Source organism: Lacerta agilis, chromosome Z, assembly GCF_009819535.1.
Source record: "Lacerta agilis isolate rLacAgi1 chromosome Z, rLacAgi1.pri, whole genome shotgun sequence".
NCBI lineage: Eukaryota > Metazoa > Chordata > Lepidosauria > Squamata > Lacertidae > Lacerta > Lacerta agilis.
The window spans coordinates 2,119,713-2,137,588 of NC_046331.1; the positions used below are offsets into that span (position 1 = coordinate 2,119,713).

At 47.4% G+C, this 17,876-nt stretch overlaps 1 protein-coding gene across 8 annotated transcripts in view; it reads right to left on the reverse strand.

The window, feature by feature from the left end:
• The window catches only part of ODF2 (outer dense fiber of sperm tails 2), a 34,959-nt gene extending 22,014 nt beyond the window's left edge, over positions 1-12,945 (reverse strand). The window contains exons 1-6 of one of the 8 annotated variants that reach the window (XM_033137177.1): positions 12,665-12,945; positions 11,856-11,937; positions 8,425-8,550; positions 3,726-3,896; positions 2,679-2,869; positions 1,335-1,464 (exon numbers count right to left, since the gene is read on the reverse strand). In XM_033137177.1, the coding sequence (XP_032993068.1) occupies positions 1,335-1,464; positions 2,679-2,869; positions 3,726-3,896; positions 8,425-8,550; positions 11,856-11,937; positions 12,665-12,930 (966 nt within the window). In that variant the 5' untranslated portion in view covers positions 12,931-12,945. Of the gene's footprint in view, positions 1-1,334; positions 1,465-2,678; positions 2,870-3,725; positions 3,897-8,424; positions 8,551-8,707; positions 8,973-10,594; positions 10,757-11,855; positions 11,938-12,664 lie in introns of those variants that run through there. The other 7 variants (XM_033137179.1, XM_033137180.1, XM_033137178.1 and 4 more) reach the window with 7 other exon arrangements.
• Between the last annotated feature and the right edge of the window lie 4,931 nt (positions 12,946-17,876).

The window sequence follows — 17,876 nt, forward strand, 5'->3', positions numbered from 1 at the left end:
CAGCTGGAGGGTGGAAAAGCTCCTGCCCACAGTGGGCTGAGCAAGCTCCAACAGGGAGCAACAGGGACCTTGGGGGATCCTTTGCAAGGCCCCCTCGAGCACACTGCCTCTTTGTGGGATGGCAGTTCACCCTGGGAAGAAAGACACAGCTCACCCTTCTGGGCTAAATCCACAAGGCAAGGTGGCGAGGGGAGTCTAATGGAGCGGGGGGGGGGGTAAATCTAACAGGCGAGTGGGAGCTCCTTTCAACATCTCCGTTAAGGGGTGCACACTCACTCCCCTCAACAGCGGTCTAAGGGAACCCCAGCCCCTTCTCCAGCTTGCGCCAGCCGGAGGTGAGAGGGGGCTCCTTTCAACATCTCCATTAAGGGGCGCACAGCCATGCACCCGAGTGGAGAACTGTGATGGAGCCCACACCTCCCCATCTGAACAGCCGCAATCGTGCTCCTACTCGTGTGCAAGCAGGAGCTGAAATGGGGCTCTCACAGCTGGGGAGCACATTAACAGAGCCCCCACCCTGCCACTGGCTCGTGTGAGCCGGTGGCAGGTCAGGGGCTCCATAAAACTGATTGGCTGAGGAGAGGGCAGAGGAGGACTCCTCAGCCAAGCAGTTTAAGGAAGTGGAGGGAGAAACAAGCTATACCATGCCTCACTGAAGCAGCTTGTTACTCCCTCTGCCGGTATGATGGCAGTTTCACTTGATGGTGTATCACTGGTAAACTGCCACCGCTCCCAAGTCCCTCTGCCTCCAACGCCTGGCTGCTGTTTGTTTCCCCCTCAGCACGCTGGGTGCTGGTAGCAGAGGCGGTAGAGGTTTCATCCACAATAAACTGCTGAGTGAAACCACCATCGTGGTCTCCCTCTCATACCAGTCCAGAGCAATATATCAATATGTTGGCCAGGCTAACAACTCTCCCTTCGGTCTCCCCTGCCAAGTCCCGTATTGTTCAGGAGGGTCCACCCAGTGCTCTGGATAGGATTTTTGGAGTGGGAGTGGCATCAGGAGAAAAAGAGAACCAAGACACAAGGGGTGCCCTGTCTCATGAGCAGAACTGTTTTCCGGGGGCTCCAAATCCAACCTCCCCCTGCACTCTGAAGTGGTGCACAATGTAGTGTTACCACCTCATCTTCCCTGTACATCTAGACAAGCTTAAGCAACACCACCTGGGAATGGACAGGGGAGCAGGCTGTAGTGCTTTTGCTCTTTTCCCAATCAAGAGACCAAGGCAAGCCACCAGACTCCCCACTAAAACTGCCTGCTCCTCCTTGGGGATGCTCCCAACCACCACCTTTTGAAAAGCTGCTTCTATGCACTACCCTTGACTGGCACATACAGATTTTAGTTTGCTGATAGCGTCTTTCAGGGCCTTAATCTGTTTGGCAGCAGCTGCTCCATCCAGCTCAGCCTCCACTAGCTTGGACATCAAGCATTCCTTCTCGTGCATCAAGTGCCGCTTCTGAAGTCTGGAAAGGAATAATGTGTTAATCCTCAAATAGCATGGGACAGGGGGCACAGGGTTATTATTTATTCATTTTTTAACCCAAATTTTATTAAATCCCCTATGCTTTGTAAAAAAATAATAATAAATCATTTTCATAAAAGGAAGAAACAAGCAGGTCAGAAAAGACACTAGGATGGAGACTGTGCCCCTGATGTGCCAGTTTTAAACATATAAGGAATCTTGAAACAATTATAAGGAGATGCTTAAAGTAATGGACGCAGGTAGCGCTGTGGTCTAAACCACAGAGCCTAGAGCTTGCCGATCAGAAGGCCGGTGGTTCGAATCCCCACAATGACAGGGTGAGCTCCCATTGCTCAGTCCCTGCTCCTGCCATCCTAGGAGTTCGAAAGCATGTCAAAGTGCAAGTAGATAAATAGGTACCGCTCCAGCGGGAAGGTAAACGGTGTTTCTGCGCACTGTTCTGGTTCGCCAGAAGCGGCTTAGTCATGCTGGCCACATGACCCGGAAGCTGTACGCCAGCTCCCTCGGCCAGTAAAGTGAGATGAGCGCTGCAACCCCAGAGTCGGACACGACTGGACCTAATGGTCAGGGGTCCCTTTACCTTTACCTTTACTTAAAGTAATAGAATTCCTCGCCTCTCACCATGAAGAAGCACAGCCTACCAACTCAGGATTCTGCCACGTTTAGACTGAGCCTGAACAACATAATCACAACAGCAGCAGAAGGCATAGATCACACCACATCCCCCAAAATGCTCTTAGCTGCCCAGGAGCTGCATTCTATCATGAGAAGTTTGACCCTCTACTGACAGTTCTGCTGCTGCTGAAGAGCACCTGTCTGGGACAAATGGGGGGATTTCCCCTGGGTTTGACACAGGTTCCACAGGAGCAGGGGTAACAGTGCATGCAATAGGGTTGCCATTTCCTGTGACTTCCACCCAGACTGCTGAATCCTGGCTATGTCAGAGATATTTGGTTGTAATGGTTCAGATCAGTTATTGCAAGAAAGCCCTGCTGCTCTGAAGCAGACAGAGGCTGCTCGCAACGAAAGAGGCCAAGTGTAAAAATCCTAACTCTGCTTCCAAAGTGAGTATGAGAACCCACTCCTGCATGACCACAACCACCTGTAAATTGTAAAGGGCCATGGGCCTTGCCCACAGCTGCTCTCCCAAACCCAATGATATACAGAGATAGGAAGGGTCAAAAGCTTAATTACATGCTAAGGTCTTTCTCCTCCTTCATACGTTCAATATTGCGCCGGAGCACAGTGTTCTCATGCTCTGTCTCCACCAGTTCCTGAGTGACCTCATCAAGCTCTTCCTTTTGCTCTTCAAGGAGACGCTTAGCCACACATCGTCCATCATCCCGCTTTGGCATTTTGATCTGAGGACACATCTGAGGACACATCTAACAAATTCAACAGAGCAGGAGAGAAAAGAATTTCACCCACAATGTATCAGAAAATAAAAAAAACACTTTGGCCAACAAATTTAGCAAGATTTTAGTAAAAGAGGAAATATCACAATTCTGCCCATTCATCCAGCCCATTCATCCAGCCCATTCAAAGTGGAACAAATTCTGCTTTGCCCAACAGGAAGGTGGGCTCTAATAATGCAGAAAGTGAACAATGGTCACCTGAACGGAACCCCTGTACTTGGAGCTGTTCCATTGTTACAGCATACCGTAGTGTCTAGACTAAATGCCCCCAGGTCTTATTCTTACAGGGCTGCAGTTTGGAGGATGTCATTTGAACAGGGCAACACACGTTATACCAATTTTCATGGTAGCCATTACTGAACATGAAGAGCAAGTCGATAATCCTCTTAATAGAAGCCTGATAGTTTTGCTACAGCTGTTTTGTTCTGCTAGCTTTGGAAAACTTGTCATCAGGCACCTTTTCTTGTTCTCTGCTGTCTTTTTTGAACAGGGTTAAAAAAAAAAGCAGAATAGGTGGGAACCTGAGACCCTCCAGATGCCCATCTCATGTCGCTCCCAGCCAGCATGGCCAGTGGTCAAGGATAATGGGACTGGAATCCAGCAACATAAGGAGAGCCAAAGGTTCCCTGTTTCCTCTCTTTCCTCTTCAAATTCAGGTTTAAACAATGAAATTGACTGGCAGAAGGATGGGGCAAAAATCTTCACGCAATTCACCCTAACACCACAAGATGTTTTAACAAGGGGCTTGTGCCACATCATTTTCTACAAAATTCCAAACGTGAATTCCAAACATGTTGGAAGAAAAAGAAATATCAACTCAACTCACCTCATTTTTCAAGGTGCCCACCACGTTCATTAAGCTCCCTATCTTCTTCTCGTACTTGTCCATTTTGCAGTGAATGGCGTCCTCCTCGTCTGTTGAAAGATCACTCAAGCGGAGCACTGACAGTAACTTATCTGAATCTGGAGGAGTTATTTCCAGGCGATGGGTTGGTCCCTGATTGAGGAAGATAGGACAGAGGCTGTTATTTTGCTTCTTACACTCTTCCTCTCATGAGGATTTTTTTAAAAAAAACAACAACAAACTATTCTTAAAAACCTGTTTTTAAAAATCATTCTACAAACAGTTAAAAACATCGTGATCTCAGGGCTGACAGGAAAATAGTCGTTCATACATCAGCTCCTGGGTAAAGAGAAATGATTGCTCTTTTAGGTCCTTGATCCCAATCCATTCGGGATTTTATATGCTGGTACTAACGCCATGAATTGAGCCCAGTCACTCACCAGCAGCCAATGCAGTGCTTTCTGGACCAGTGGCATGTGGTTTCATGGGGCTGCCCCACTTACCACCCAGCAGCTGCATTCTGCACCAACCTCCACTCTGTCCTCAAGGGCAGCCCCACAATTCAGCTATCATGTCAAATAGCTATTAACAGACAGGTCCTCAGTTATTTTGTCTGATGTCTTTTTAATTAGGTGTCATGCCACGTTGCTCACTCTTCCAGGACTGTACCGAAGAAGAGAACATCTCCATTGTTAAAATGGAAATGCTGAACTGGAAGATTACTTCACTCAGGTAGATGTGATCAACTCTGTGCGCATCTGACGGGGTTTCCCCAGACACTCTGGGTGGCTTACAGCATATATAAAAACATCAAACATCAAACGCTAAAAACCTCCCAATACAGGGCTGCCTTCAGGTGTCTTCTAAAAGTTGTGTAATTCTTCATCTCCTTGACATCTGAAGGGGGGGCGTTCCACAAGGTGGGTGCCATCACCAAGAAGACCCTCTGCCTGGAACAAGCAGAAGATCCTTGGAGTAGGACCTGAGTGTCCGGGCTGAGCAGTGGGGGTGGAGACACTCCTTCAGGTATACAGTACTGGGTCAAGGTGGTTTAGGGTTTTAAAGGTCAGCACCAACACTTCAAATTGTGCTCAGAAATGCACTGGGAACCAATGAAGATCCTTTAGGACCGGTGTTTTATGGTCCTGGCGGCCGCTCCCATTCACCAGTCTAGATGCCGCATTTTGGATTAGTTGTAGTTTCCAAGTCACCTTCAAAGGTAGCACCATGTACAGCTCATGACAGTAGTCCAAGCAGGAGATAACTAGAGCATGCACCACTCTGGCAAGACAGTCTGTGGGCAGGTAGGGTCTCAGCCTATGTACCAGATGCAGCTGGTAGACAGCTGCCCTGGACACAGAATTAACCTGCGCCTCCATGGACAGCTGTGAGTCCAACATGACTCCCAGGTTGCACACCTGGTCCTTCAGAGGCATGGTTACCCCATTCAGGACCAGGGAGTCCTCCACACCCACCCTCCCCGTCCCCCAAAACAGTAATTCTGTCTTGTCAGGATTCATCCTCAATCTGTTAGCTGCTATCCATCTGCCAACTGCCTCCAGACACTCACACAGGACCTGCACTGCCAACTGCCTCCAGACACTCACACAGGACCTTCACTGGTTCTGATTTGAAGGAGAGGTAGAGCTGGGTATCATCTGCATACTGATGAACACCCAGCCCAAACCCCCTGATGATCTCTTCTACTGGCTTCATGGAATGTTAAAAAGAATGGGGGAGAGGACAGAGCCCTGAGGCACCCCACAAGTGAGAAGCCAGGAGTCTGAACACTCATCCCACCCACCACCCACTTTCTGGACACAGCCCAGGAGGAAGGAGTGGAACCACTGCATAACACTGCCCACAGCTCACAGCTCCTCTGGACGGTCCAGGAGGATGTCATGGTTGATGGTATCGAAAGTCACTGAGAGATGCAGCAGGACCAGGAAACAGCTTTCACCTCTGTCCTTAGCCCACTGGAAATCATCAACCAGTGAGACCAAGGCAGTTTCAGTCCCATGATGAGGCCTGAATCCCAACTGGAAGGGGTCTAAATGGTCCACATCCTCCAGGCATGCCTGGAGTTGTTCAGCGACCACCTTGCCCAAGAATGAAAAAATTGAAACCGGGCAATAGTTGGTCATATTGGCCAGATTCAAATATGGTTTTTAAAGAAGCGTTTAACAACCACCTCTTTCCATGGGTCTGGGAAGGCTCCCTCACAGAGGGAAGCATTCACCACACCCAGAGCCCATCGCCAAGCCCTTCCTGGCTCGCTTTTATTAGCCAGGATGGGCAAGGATCAAGGAGACAAGTGGTCAGGTTCACTCATCCAAGCAGCCAGCCCAAATCCTTGGAGGTAACAGACTGGAACTGATCCCATGCAACTTTACTAGACAGGACTCTAGCACTCTCCCGCCCCCGCGCTGCTCCCACGGTGGAGTCTACCTCTTTCCAAATCTGAATGACTTTATCTGCAAAGAATTTAGCAAAATCATTGCAGCAGATCTTGGGGTCCTCACCAAGCCCCAATGGCGAAGGAGGTTGTTAGATTGCAAACCACCTGAAAGTGTCTCCTGCTGCTGTTCTCTGCAGATGCAACAGAGGTAGTGAAGAAAGTCTTTGCTGTTGCTATCGCCACTTGGTAGGCTCAACATTGAGCTCTAACCTGTGTCTGGTCTGATTCAGAATGAGTTTTCCGCCACCGGCGCTCCAGCCGTCTCAGCGATTGCTTCATTGCCCTCAGCTCCGGGGAAAACCACGGGGCTGTCCAGGATCCATGCAATCTGAGAGGGCGCTTCAGAGCCAGACAGTCAACAGCCCTGGTTAACTCCGCATTCCAGCAGACCACCAGGGAAACAGCTGAAAGGCCATCAACATGGGATAAAACATCCCCTACCAATCCCTGGAAACCCTTTGGATCCATTATGTGGCAGAGCTGGACCATTCAAATGAGTCCCATCTCCCTGCGGAGGGGAAGGGTCGCAGAGAAGTCTATTATTTTCATTTTACAATAAGAACACTGAATGATGATCTAAATACCAAATACACATTTAATTTTGACTCCCCCCTGCCCTTTCTATGGTTCACTTCATGATTTTCTTTTCCACTACATATTCTAATTAATCCCTATCTTTTCATTTTCTCATTTTCTATATCTCAATAGTTATTACAGCTAAATTTACTCAGTTACTGCTAACTTTTTAATCACAGTTCAGTAGTTTTCTTGCACCCAGGGCAAGCATGGTGCAAGAGGAGCAGATGGAACACAGAAGTTCCACGCCTGAACCAAAGTCTTGAAGATTATGGTGGCTGTCAAACCTTCATCTCCTTTACACTGCACAAGGGAAAGGGAATGCCCCATCACAATACTAGAATATTTTCATACCAAAGCATTTGCATTGAAGATTCACCCTCCTGTCCCAAAATACAGACCTAGACCCCCAAATTGTCACACAATTCTATTGTATTTTCATGATCCTCAAACCCAAACCCATGGACCAAAATAAATGGATCTTATTCTTAGCCATTAATGCTCCCTGTAGTCGTATACCACAGGAAGTTACAACCCAATGATTTATTTTACTTAGTTTTTTGTTCTATACACTAAAAACCAGAATAGCACTTTCATAAAAGCCAATGTCTTTTTTAAAAACCCAAGGCTCATTCCCAAGCTCTTTCTGGGGGAAATCCTGGGGTTGGATACATATAGCTTACGAGCACGGGAAGCCAGAGAATCAACTAGGTGCCGGGCAAAAACATTCCTCTATAACCAGGCCTTTGGCTGATTAAACCATCCATGGCCTTTTAAACAGGGCAATGGTGGGTAGTTATTGTTTTTGTTTCTTATGTTATGTAGTTTTCTGTTTTTATACGGTAAACAGCCCTGTGATCCTTGTATGGAGGGCAGTATAAAAATAAAAAAATAACTGTTGGCAAGGTGGTCAACATGAAAAGCTGCCTTATACAGAGACAGACAGTTGGTCCATCTAGCTCAGAACTGCCCAACATGCTCTATAGCAGTGCCTTGAATGATGGTCAGGGGGGGCCGCAGGCAACACTGGCCTCTGTCCCTCTTTCCTTCCCTACCTCTTCCGATGCCCAAAGACTTGCACAGCTGTTTGTTGCAATGGTCTTGGCAACAATCTCCACAGGTGAATGGTGCTTCCGGGGCTGGCCAAGGGGTGCTGGTTGCCAGGAGATGAAGTGGTCTCAGAGTAAACAAGGAAGCGGACAAGGGAGCCCAGGCAGCCAGTCCACTGGCCCTTGCTGTTGGGAGTGCTCAGACAAGTGGGAGGCCAGGGAGCTGAGTGCCCAACACCAAAGGGGAGACTTTCTGCCATGCAGGTCCGGCGGCACCTGCTACTGCCACTGCTGTCTTCCAAGGTAAGGTGGCTGCCCTCACGTCCACCTTTGGCCAGTCTCCATGGGGCAAGGGGTGAGGCTCTGAGCGTGTTTCCCCACAGGGGAGCCACAGAAAGAATGTAGTTGGTCAAGAGAGCCATGAACTCAAAAAGGTTGAAAACCTCTGCTCTATAGAATTTCAGCCAGGAATGCTTCAGCACACCTGGGACCTTCCGCACACAAAGCATGTGCTCTATGGCTGAGCATCAGCTTCTTTCCAGTTCAGCTTCTGAAAAGGCCAGTTACTGGGCTGCAAAAGAAACAGCAGCTGTCCTACCTCCCACTTGTATGATGACTCTCGGCAAGGTGTTTTGCCTGGGGGCATCCAGGGGACTTTAGTTTTTACTCGGACACTGCGGCGCACATTCACGGTATCCCCTTTCATTTTCTGCTTGTGCTTTTGCTGTGAGGATGGGGGAGGAGAGAGGGGGAAAGGGAGAGAAAGAGAGAAGAAGCATACTGTTTTAGTTGCCCGAAACACTTGCTGAGATTACTTCCACCCTTAAAATTCGTGCAACGAAACTGGAAGCCCCCAACAAAATTATTCCAACAAACTGTACCACGAAAAAGGCTTCACATTCTACATCACAGTGCAGTCTCAGTTACCATGCTCAGAAAAAGAAATATAGGTACCGCATAGCTAGGAGTATGGTACTCCTGAAAGCAGCTTTATTCTTTGTCAGTCAGGATCATTATGACATCATCATGTCTCTTAGTCTCTTATGATGCAAGGTGGGCCTTAGTTACCCTGGGAAGATTAGATCTAGTGTATGGTAGGAAAGATTTAGGTCACAGCTTCAGCAAAGGACTGATTGTGAATTGGAAACATATGACTCTGCATCTGATCCCAGGGCCACCTACTACAGGACTTACCAGAACCTGAAGCTGCTGAATGGGTAGGCTGCAATACATCTTTGAAAGTGACATTTACTGCTGAAAGGCCTCAGGCAAAAACACATGTATGTAGACAACAGAATCGCAGACATGACCAACTCTTAGAAAGACAATGAAAAGGTGTTTCACATGACTAGATGAAACTACGATTCTCCTGTGGCCCACAATATTTGCACGTGTTAAGAAAGATTCAACAAGGTGCTTTGGGCATGGGGATGTGCTAAAATTGAAAGGGCATTAAACTCAACTCAACTGCACCCATTTTGGCAGCTCTGTTAATTAAAGCCCACAACATACACACATTTAACTTGTGAATGTTCAACTTTACACACATGGGGGGAAATAAATAAATTTAATGTAAAAGGGGCAGGAAGTGAGTGAGGTTCCAGGAAAAATGACTTTGGTAATCCCACCCATCATTGAACCTAATGGGTTTTGACTATACACAATTTTGACTTTAGGTGTGATCCTCAGGACGTAACCCCCACCTAAGTTGCGGGCTTAGTTTTTGATTAATTAGCTACTGGTTTGCTCTTCAGCTGCAGGGTGTAACATTTTTAAGGAATTATAAAATTTTCATTTTCCTTGGTAAATCCATAGGTTCCACTGTTTCTGCTGGTTTGGAGTACCCAAGTTGCCAGACAGTGGATGGTTTACTGGGCATGAGTTCATTGCACCCACTATTCCTCTCCCCATAAGCACTAGAGAGAAACAAATCAATAGCTCAGCATTAGTTGAACCAGCTTTCTTGATTTGTTTTGCTCTCCATAAATCTTGATGGATAAAGCCGAGGTTTGTTCTTAGCTTTGTTGTTTAGTCATGTCCGACTCTTCGTGACCCCATGGTTCTTAGCTTACTGACTGCCATTTGTTTGAGCAAAGCAAACCACCACCCCTGGTAAGGAACACAGTTTGCTTTTTTCACCCTGGACACAGTTTTGCTTTTTTAACCCTGGGCAGTTAAGTCCAGTCAAAGGCGACTATGGGGTGTAGCGCTCAGCTTGCTTTTCAGGCCAAGGGAGCAAGAGTTTGTCTGCAGACAGCTTTCTGGGTCAAGTGGCCAGCAGGACTAAACGGCTGCTGGTGCACGGAGGACTGTGCACTAGCAAGGAGGAGCAAAACAAACCAAATTCGGTTTACCATGAAATGTAAACAGGACAAATATATTAATTTCAACACAGTTTTGAAAATCCCCTTCCAGCCATGACATTTGCCATCCTACCCCCTAATTATTTCCTTAATTAATGTATAAGGCTTCAAATAGAAATTTGTATTAATGGGAGGAAGTAGTATTGATTTTGAAGGAAGCACTAAACAAATACAGTCTTTCAGCAGGAACATATGGCACCCATGAACACAATCCAGAGCAGTAAAAAAAAATGCCAATTTTCTACATCTACACATTGTGACAAGAGCTGCAAAGTAAAGCAAACAAACCATTTGGGCCTGCTCTTCTTTGGCAAGGTAGGAAGAGGGCTGGGTTTTCACTGGTGCTTCTGAGGGCTGGGGCTTTCACAATAGAGCCCCTACAAACACCCAGCTGCACACTCATACCTGGGATTTTGCAGGTGGTGGTGTTTTCAGACCCTTTTTAATATGGACATGGACAGGGGTATTTTCATCCACATGGACGTGCAAAGGGGGAGTTGTGGAGCGGCTCTTCATGGTTCTTCTCCGATAACTGGGAAAGGGCATTCAATACAATGGAAAAAGGACCTGTGAATAAGTAGACCGGAAATAACAACTGTTCCTTGGACCCAAGTTTTTTATTATTTAAAAAAAAAACCAGGACGTGTAGCTCTCTTGGGTAGGAACGTGCAACTGCTTTGAAGCCCACTGGATCACATAGCCATCTGGCCAATGTACAAAGGAATTTAAAACAAGTTTAAAGGGAGTCTGGAAACTGTGGCTTTTTAAAAAATACACTGTCCACAGTTAGTGTGTCACTTAACTGTGATTGTTTAAATATGGTTTGTTTTAACAAGTCACCTCCATGGTTTGAAGTTGACTTATTCTGAACAAGCCATAGTTGAAATTCTCCAGAGTTTGTTAGTTCAGATGACAAATCAAGCTACAGAAACTTCCAAATTCCTAGACAAGAAGGCAGGGGAGCATAAAGGTCTCAGGCTCACTGCTGCTTATTCTCATTATGCAAAAGCAGCCTTTCAAATGTTGCTGAACTATAACTCCTATCATCCCTGGCCATTTTTACTGGGGCTGGTGGGAGCTGTAGTTCAGCAATGTCTGGAGAACCGAATGTTCCCACCCCATGCTAAGGTTTAGCAGCTAAACTACATTGCCTCCAAACCAGATCACTGTCTCCAAAAATCATATTATAATCTTGTGCAGTGTGTCCAAGAGATTTTGGGAATATGCTAATCAAGCAACTGTGCATGCTCCAGCTCACCTTCATTTCATTTTTTTTTTTAAAAACTACTCAATAAAACACTCTGGAATACAGACGCTAAACTAAATACCCCTTGTTTTTCTAGGATTAACCTAAAACATTGTATTTCAACTATGAGTACATGCCTGGAATAGAAACTTTGTATATAAAACTTTTTATATCTTAAACTATGTTTGTACCTTACCTCAGTACATACCTGGCATTTTCTCCAAGTTCACAAAGTGTAAATACCTTTCCCTGCCTGCATTTAATGACCGCTAGAGAGTTTTGATAACTTCCCTAGTGACCATCTATGAATACATATAGCCTAGCATACATTCTGGTCTTGCTGCCCTCATCATGTTGAGACAACCCCCTCTTAAAAGTTTTCACTATGGCTAACTTATGCTACGTGGTACAATTACGTACAGTTAGCAGGAGAGTGTCAGATTCTGGTGATGCGTTTTTTTGAGTTGTGACAATTACTCCACTCCTGAAGGAAGGGGAAAACCTAGAAAATAAAATGAAGCCATCAAATTAAAACAGCAAGCATTCTTGTTTCCAGTACACAGCTACAACAGTCAGTTCACACTGTTATCTACATAACTCTGCGCTTCTCGCAAGCTACCCATTTATTAGCCTCAAGCCCAAACAGTTATATTTAGGCTATTAGTACAGTCTGCTTTAGGTACCAAGGACTAGTATATGCTTACCCCCCAAAAGGGCCTCTAGATGTTGCTGGACTACAACTCCCACAGTCACTAACCACTGCCCATGCTTTCCAATGCTGAAAAGCTGGGAGTCCACAGCCTCCACATCTCTTGAGAACTAACTCATGTACCAGTCTTTTCCAATCTGCTGGCCGCTAGATGTTTTGGACTACAATTCCCATCAGCCTCAACGAACATATGCATGCCCTTCCAGATACTGTTGGACTACAATTCTAATCAGACACAATATGCAAGGCCAATGGCTAGTGACGATGGGACTTGGAAGTCCCACTCACAGCTGCTGAAGCAGTGGTTCCCACACTCTTTGCCCTCCCCCCAATGGATGACTTAGAAATTGCTGGTGGTCTTGGCAGACCACTTGTATGATTTATTTGATTGCTGCAGCAACTGAAATCCACTTTGGTAGATGCTTGGCGGTGGTTTTTGCTTGCATTTGCACCGCTCCTTTCCCCCCGCCTCGTCCTCGCTCCCAGCCCCCGTCCCCTCAGCCTCCTGCCCCCGGCTCACCATGGGGTTCTCAAGCGGCTTCGCAACCGCCGCCTCACGACGTCCTCAAAGCCGTGGATGAGGCGGCGGTAGCTGCAGAGGCTGCGGTTGCTGGTGGTGCTGCCATGGAGACCTTGGCACCGTTGGGGCGCCGCCACCGCCGCCGCAGCGCGAGGACAGGAACTCCCACCGCAGCGGCACGGCGACACCGACGAACAGCTGCAGCTCCAGGACGCGCAGGCCGACTTCCGGCTCCGCCCCCGGCACGCCGCACGCCGCTCCCCCATTGGACGGTTCAAACCCCCGCCGCCGCCCTCGTGACCCCCCCGATCGCCCGGCCGCCACAGGCGCTCTCTTTGGCGCTCGCGCGCACTCCTGCGGCCCCCTCTTGGGCACAAGCCGGGGGCGCGCGTGGCGTCACAAGAGCCCCGCCTCCTCCCGTCGGTTGTTATGGGAACTGAGAGGCTTGCGTCCTAGTTGGGACGCGCGCGAGATGAGGCCTGGAGACGTCACCAACGGTTGTTGAGTTGGACTCCAACTCCCATCAGCCCGCAGCCGGCGTGGCCAATGGTTGGGGCTGACGGGAATTCGAGTGCGGCAAAGCCAGCGGGGCGGGTCAGGCCAGCTGGACATGGATTCTGTATTCTGTATTTAAATCTCTCTGCCCCTGCCGCCAGGGCAGCACTTGTGGTATTTTTAATCCACACCACATCCTGGAGAGGTACGCCTGGTTTTTGACAGAGGTGGTCGGTCATACGCTGACCCACAGTACCGGTACTTCATGGCTGAGTAAAGATTCAAACAGAGGTCTCCAGAATCACACGCGAATGCTCTTGCCTCTGTGGCAGGCTGCCTCGTGCGCGGGCTAAGCTCCTTTTCTGGGCCAGTGCTCCAAAGAGAATAGTAAATTAAGAAGAGGACATGGGCTTTGGAGCACATGTAGATGAGTCATCACCCATCGTAGAGTTGGAAGGGACCATGATGACGATCATCTAGGGTTCCCCAAACTTGGGTCTCCAGCTGTTTTTGGACTACAATTCCCACCATCCCTTACCACAGGTCCTGCTTGGTAGGGATGCTGGGAGCTGTAGTCCGAAAACAGGTGGGGACCCTAGTTTGGGAAACGTTGCTCTAGTCCAACCCCCTTTCAATGCAGGAATCTTTTGCCCGAAGTGGGGCTTGAACCCACAACCCTCAGATTAAGAATCCCATGCTCTACGGACAGAGCTGTCCCAATTGAACCCTGTACTTTAAAACCCTGCAACTCCTGTCCTGATGCTGCCACTACAGGTGTTGTTGTTCAGTCGTGTTCAGTCGTGTCCGACTCTTCGTGACCCCATGGACCAGAGCACGCCAGGCACGCCTATCCTCCACTGCCTCCCGCAGTTTGGCCAAACTCATGCTAGTCGCTTCGAGAACACTGTCCAACCATCTCATCCTCTGTCGTCCCCTTCTCCTTGTGCCCTCCATCTTTCCCAACATAAGGGTCTTTTCTAGGGAGTCTTCTCTTCTCATGAGGTGGGCAAAGTACTGGAGCCTCAACTTCAGGATCTGTCCTTCTAGTGAGCACTCAGGGCTGATTTCCTTCAGAATGGATCGGTTGGATCTTCTTGCAGTCCATGGGACTCTCAAGAGCCTCCTCCAGCACCATAATTCAAAAGCATCAATTCTTCGGCGATCAGTCTTCTTTATGGTCCAGCTCTCACTTCCGTTACATTACTACTGGGAAAACCATAGCTTTAACTATACGGACCTTTGTCGGCAAGGTGATGTTGTCTTTGCTTTTTAAGATGCTGTCTAGGTTTGTCATTGCTTTTCCTAGACAGGTAACTCACATCTTATCATCTTATTCTTATTTTACTTATGGGATCACAGCTTTATGTGGGCAGGGCAGTGGGAAGTAAATACCGGTAAATAAATTATAAATGGGAGCAGAGGAAACGCACTCTCCATTTATTTATTCTGCTGCCGCTGCCCCACCTGCGCAAAGCTGCAATCGCGTAAGGTTATTTGAATGCTTGATTTAATCCTTAGAGCAGGGGTCAGCAAACATTTTCAGCAGGGGATGGTGCACTGTCCCTCAGACCTTGTGGGGGGCCGGACTACATTTTTTTTTAGGGGGGGGAATGAACAAATTCCTATGCCCCACAAATAACCCAGAGATGCATTTTAAATAAATGGGCACATTCCACTCATGTAAAAACACGCTGATTCCCAGAACGTCCGTGGGCTGGATTTAAAAGGCGATTGGGCCGGATCCTGCCCCCAGGCCTTAGTTTGCCTACCCATGCCTTAGAGTTTAAAAAATGGATATTACTTTTAATAGCTATTTAGTGTCTATTGATCAATTTGACGCACAGACTTTGAGAAATGAAAGAAATAATTAGCAAGCACCATCTTAGTTAAACAACGGAATAATGTTTTAGCCTCCATGTCTAAGGTCATTTGATTATAAACCTAAATTTCATACAACAAAAATTTTTATTTCAAGTTTATTGGATTCCATTACGACTGCATAAACATTGGAGATGCAATAACAAAAGTGCTTGTTTGAAACCTATGTTCATACAGTGTTAAGTGTTTGCCAATGGGGGGGGGCTATTGGAATGCATAAATACTATTGTGGGGAATAAATTAAAAATTTCAAAAGATAACATAATCTTAAACTATATACCTAATATATGGGGCTTGAAATTGGTCAATGTAAATAGATTCTCTGTTCCCTTACATCTGCCAAACAATTGATATTAATACATTGGAAGGACAAAAATATGACCTCTGTGGATAGATGTCATGACAACTCTTACAACCCAGATGAAGATAATGCATGGACAAATTTAATTATATTTGGAATGCATTTACCAAAACCATAGTAAGCTATGAACAAACATATACTTGAGGGAAACAAATAAAAAATATTTATATAAAAAAATTGTACAGTAGCACCTTAGAGTATAAGTTTGTTCTGGGTATAAGCTTTCATGTGCATGCACAAAACGTATACCCAGAACAAACTTAGTTGGTCTCTAAGGTGCTACTGGACAATTTTGTTTTTCTGGCTGCGTCAGACCAACACGGCTACCTACCTGAATCTTGAGGGAAACAGTAAGTTCATCTATTTACATATATACTATATAGTTCTATAACCTTAATTGCATTTTTTGTTGTTTTGTTTTGTTATTGTTGTTTTCCTCTGCCTTTTAAAATGTTTTTCATGTATCGGTTTTATTTTTCCTTTTAAATCTTATTTTGATTTACTTTAACTCACTGTGAAACTGTCAAAAACACACACACACACACACACACACACAAAAGCTGATCAAGCACCTAGTAGGTTTCCAGCTTTGGGCCAGTGGTGCCAGGGCCTTGGCAGCATTCCAGAGCCTTTGTGCCACCCTCCCAGAAATGGCACCCTGTGGAGGCCAGTATTTGGCACCCACAACTGGACCGTCTCAATTTTGCACCACCTTGCGTCAGCACCCTGTGCAGAGAAACTTCCAGTGCTCCAAATCCCGCACTGCAGCTAAGCAAGGCGCCTGGCTCTGGGAAGGAAGCTGCAGGGCTCTCGCAGGGTCCCAGAGCCCTCCGTCCTTAGGAGATGCAATACACTTCAGGAAAATAGCAGAGCCACAGTTCCTGAGTGAAATGCATGCACAGCCCTTCCTGCTGCTTCTGTCCTTGTAACTCTAGCTAGCAGGTGGCTGATAAGGCTGAGGCAAAGGGATATGTACAAGACCCACCATTTATGATGTTTTTGCTGCATTTGCAGCACCAAAGTGACCTCTATGGGGCGCAGGTCTGCTGGCAGTGTGTATGGAAGTCCTGGGCTGCCCAGACATTTACAAGACCCTCCTCTAGGCCTAAGGAAAGCAGAGCAATAGGTTTGGCACCAGCTTGGCTGCAGCAATTGCGGCTCCTATGGTAGAGTTACTCCTTAGCGGATGTCTTGTCATTGAAGTGTGAGAAGGGGATGGCTTTCCTGAAGTAACAAAACAGAAGCCCTTAAAAGCCCACAGCTGAAGGGCAACTTCGTTTCTCAGAAACCATCTTTAGAAGAAACAAAATTAAGCATAGTAGTTCAACTGTACAGTACTTATATTCAGCACCACCAAGTGGTTATTATTGGTAATGGAACTTCTCAATCAAGGCATCTGGGTCTGGGAAGTCCTAGAGCCCTTCCATCCTTCATAAAGCTGGGAATGCTCTTCCTAGGCTTCCAGCTTTGGGAAGGCAGCACCAGGACTGTGGCAGCATCCCTCCCAAACACAGATGAAATGGGATGCCACCAGAGCCCTGGCAGATGGATGCCTAGGAAGTGGCAGGAAGGACTCTTGGACCTTGAGCCAGGCACTTTGCAGGGTGCTGAGGCAAGGTGGCACAAAATTGAGGAATCCACTTGGGGGCACTAAATATTGGCCTTGCACAGGCACCATTTTATGGAAGAATACAAAGTCCTGTCCATTTTGTTTGGCATTGGGAGGGTGGTGCCAGGGCTCTGCTGGCAGAGCCCTGGCACCACCTTCCCAAAGCCGGAAGTGGTGCTGGGGTGCTGCAGAATTGAGAAGACCCACTTGGGGGCACCAAATATTGGCCTCCACAGGGCGCCATTTTATGGAAGATTACAAAGTCCCTTCCATTTTGTTTGGCATTGGGAGGACGGCGCAAGGGCTCTGCTGGCAGAGCCCTGGCACCACCTTCCCAAAGCCGGAAGTGGTGCTGAGGTGCTGCAGAATTCAGAAGATCCACTTGGGGGCACCAAATATTGGCCTCCACAGGGCGCCATTTTATGGAAGATTACAAAGTCCCTTCCATTTTGTTTGGCCTTGGGAGGATGGCGCAAGGGCTCTGGGATGCTGCCAAAGCCCAGGCACTGCCTTCCTAAAGCCGGAAGTGGCGCTGAGGTGAACGCCAGGCGCCTTGCTTAGCCACAGGATGGGATCTGGGATCTTTCAGTTATCCTGCACAGGGTGCCCAGCTGAGGTGGCCCTAGAGCCTCCTTCCCAGAGCCAGGCACCTTGCTCAGCTGATTAAGCAGTTTTCCTGCACAGGGCTCCAATCTGAAGTGCCGCAAAATTGAGAAGATGCATAACTGTGAGGATCCACTTGGGGGCGCCAAATATTGGCCTCCACAAGACGCCATTTTATGCAGGATTGCAAAGTCCTCCATTTTGTATGGCATTTGGAGGATGGCACAAGGGCTCTGCAATGCTAACAGAGCCCTGGCACCGCCTCT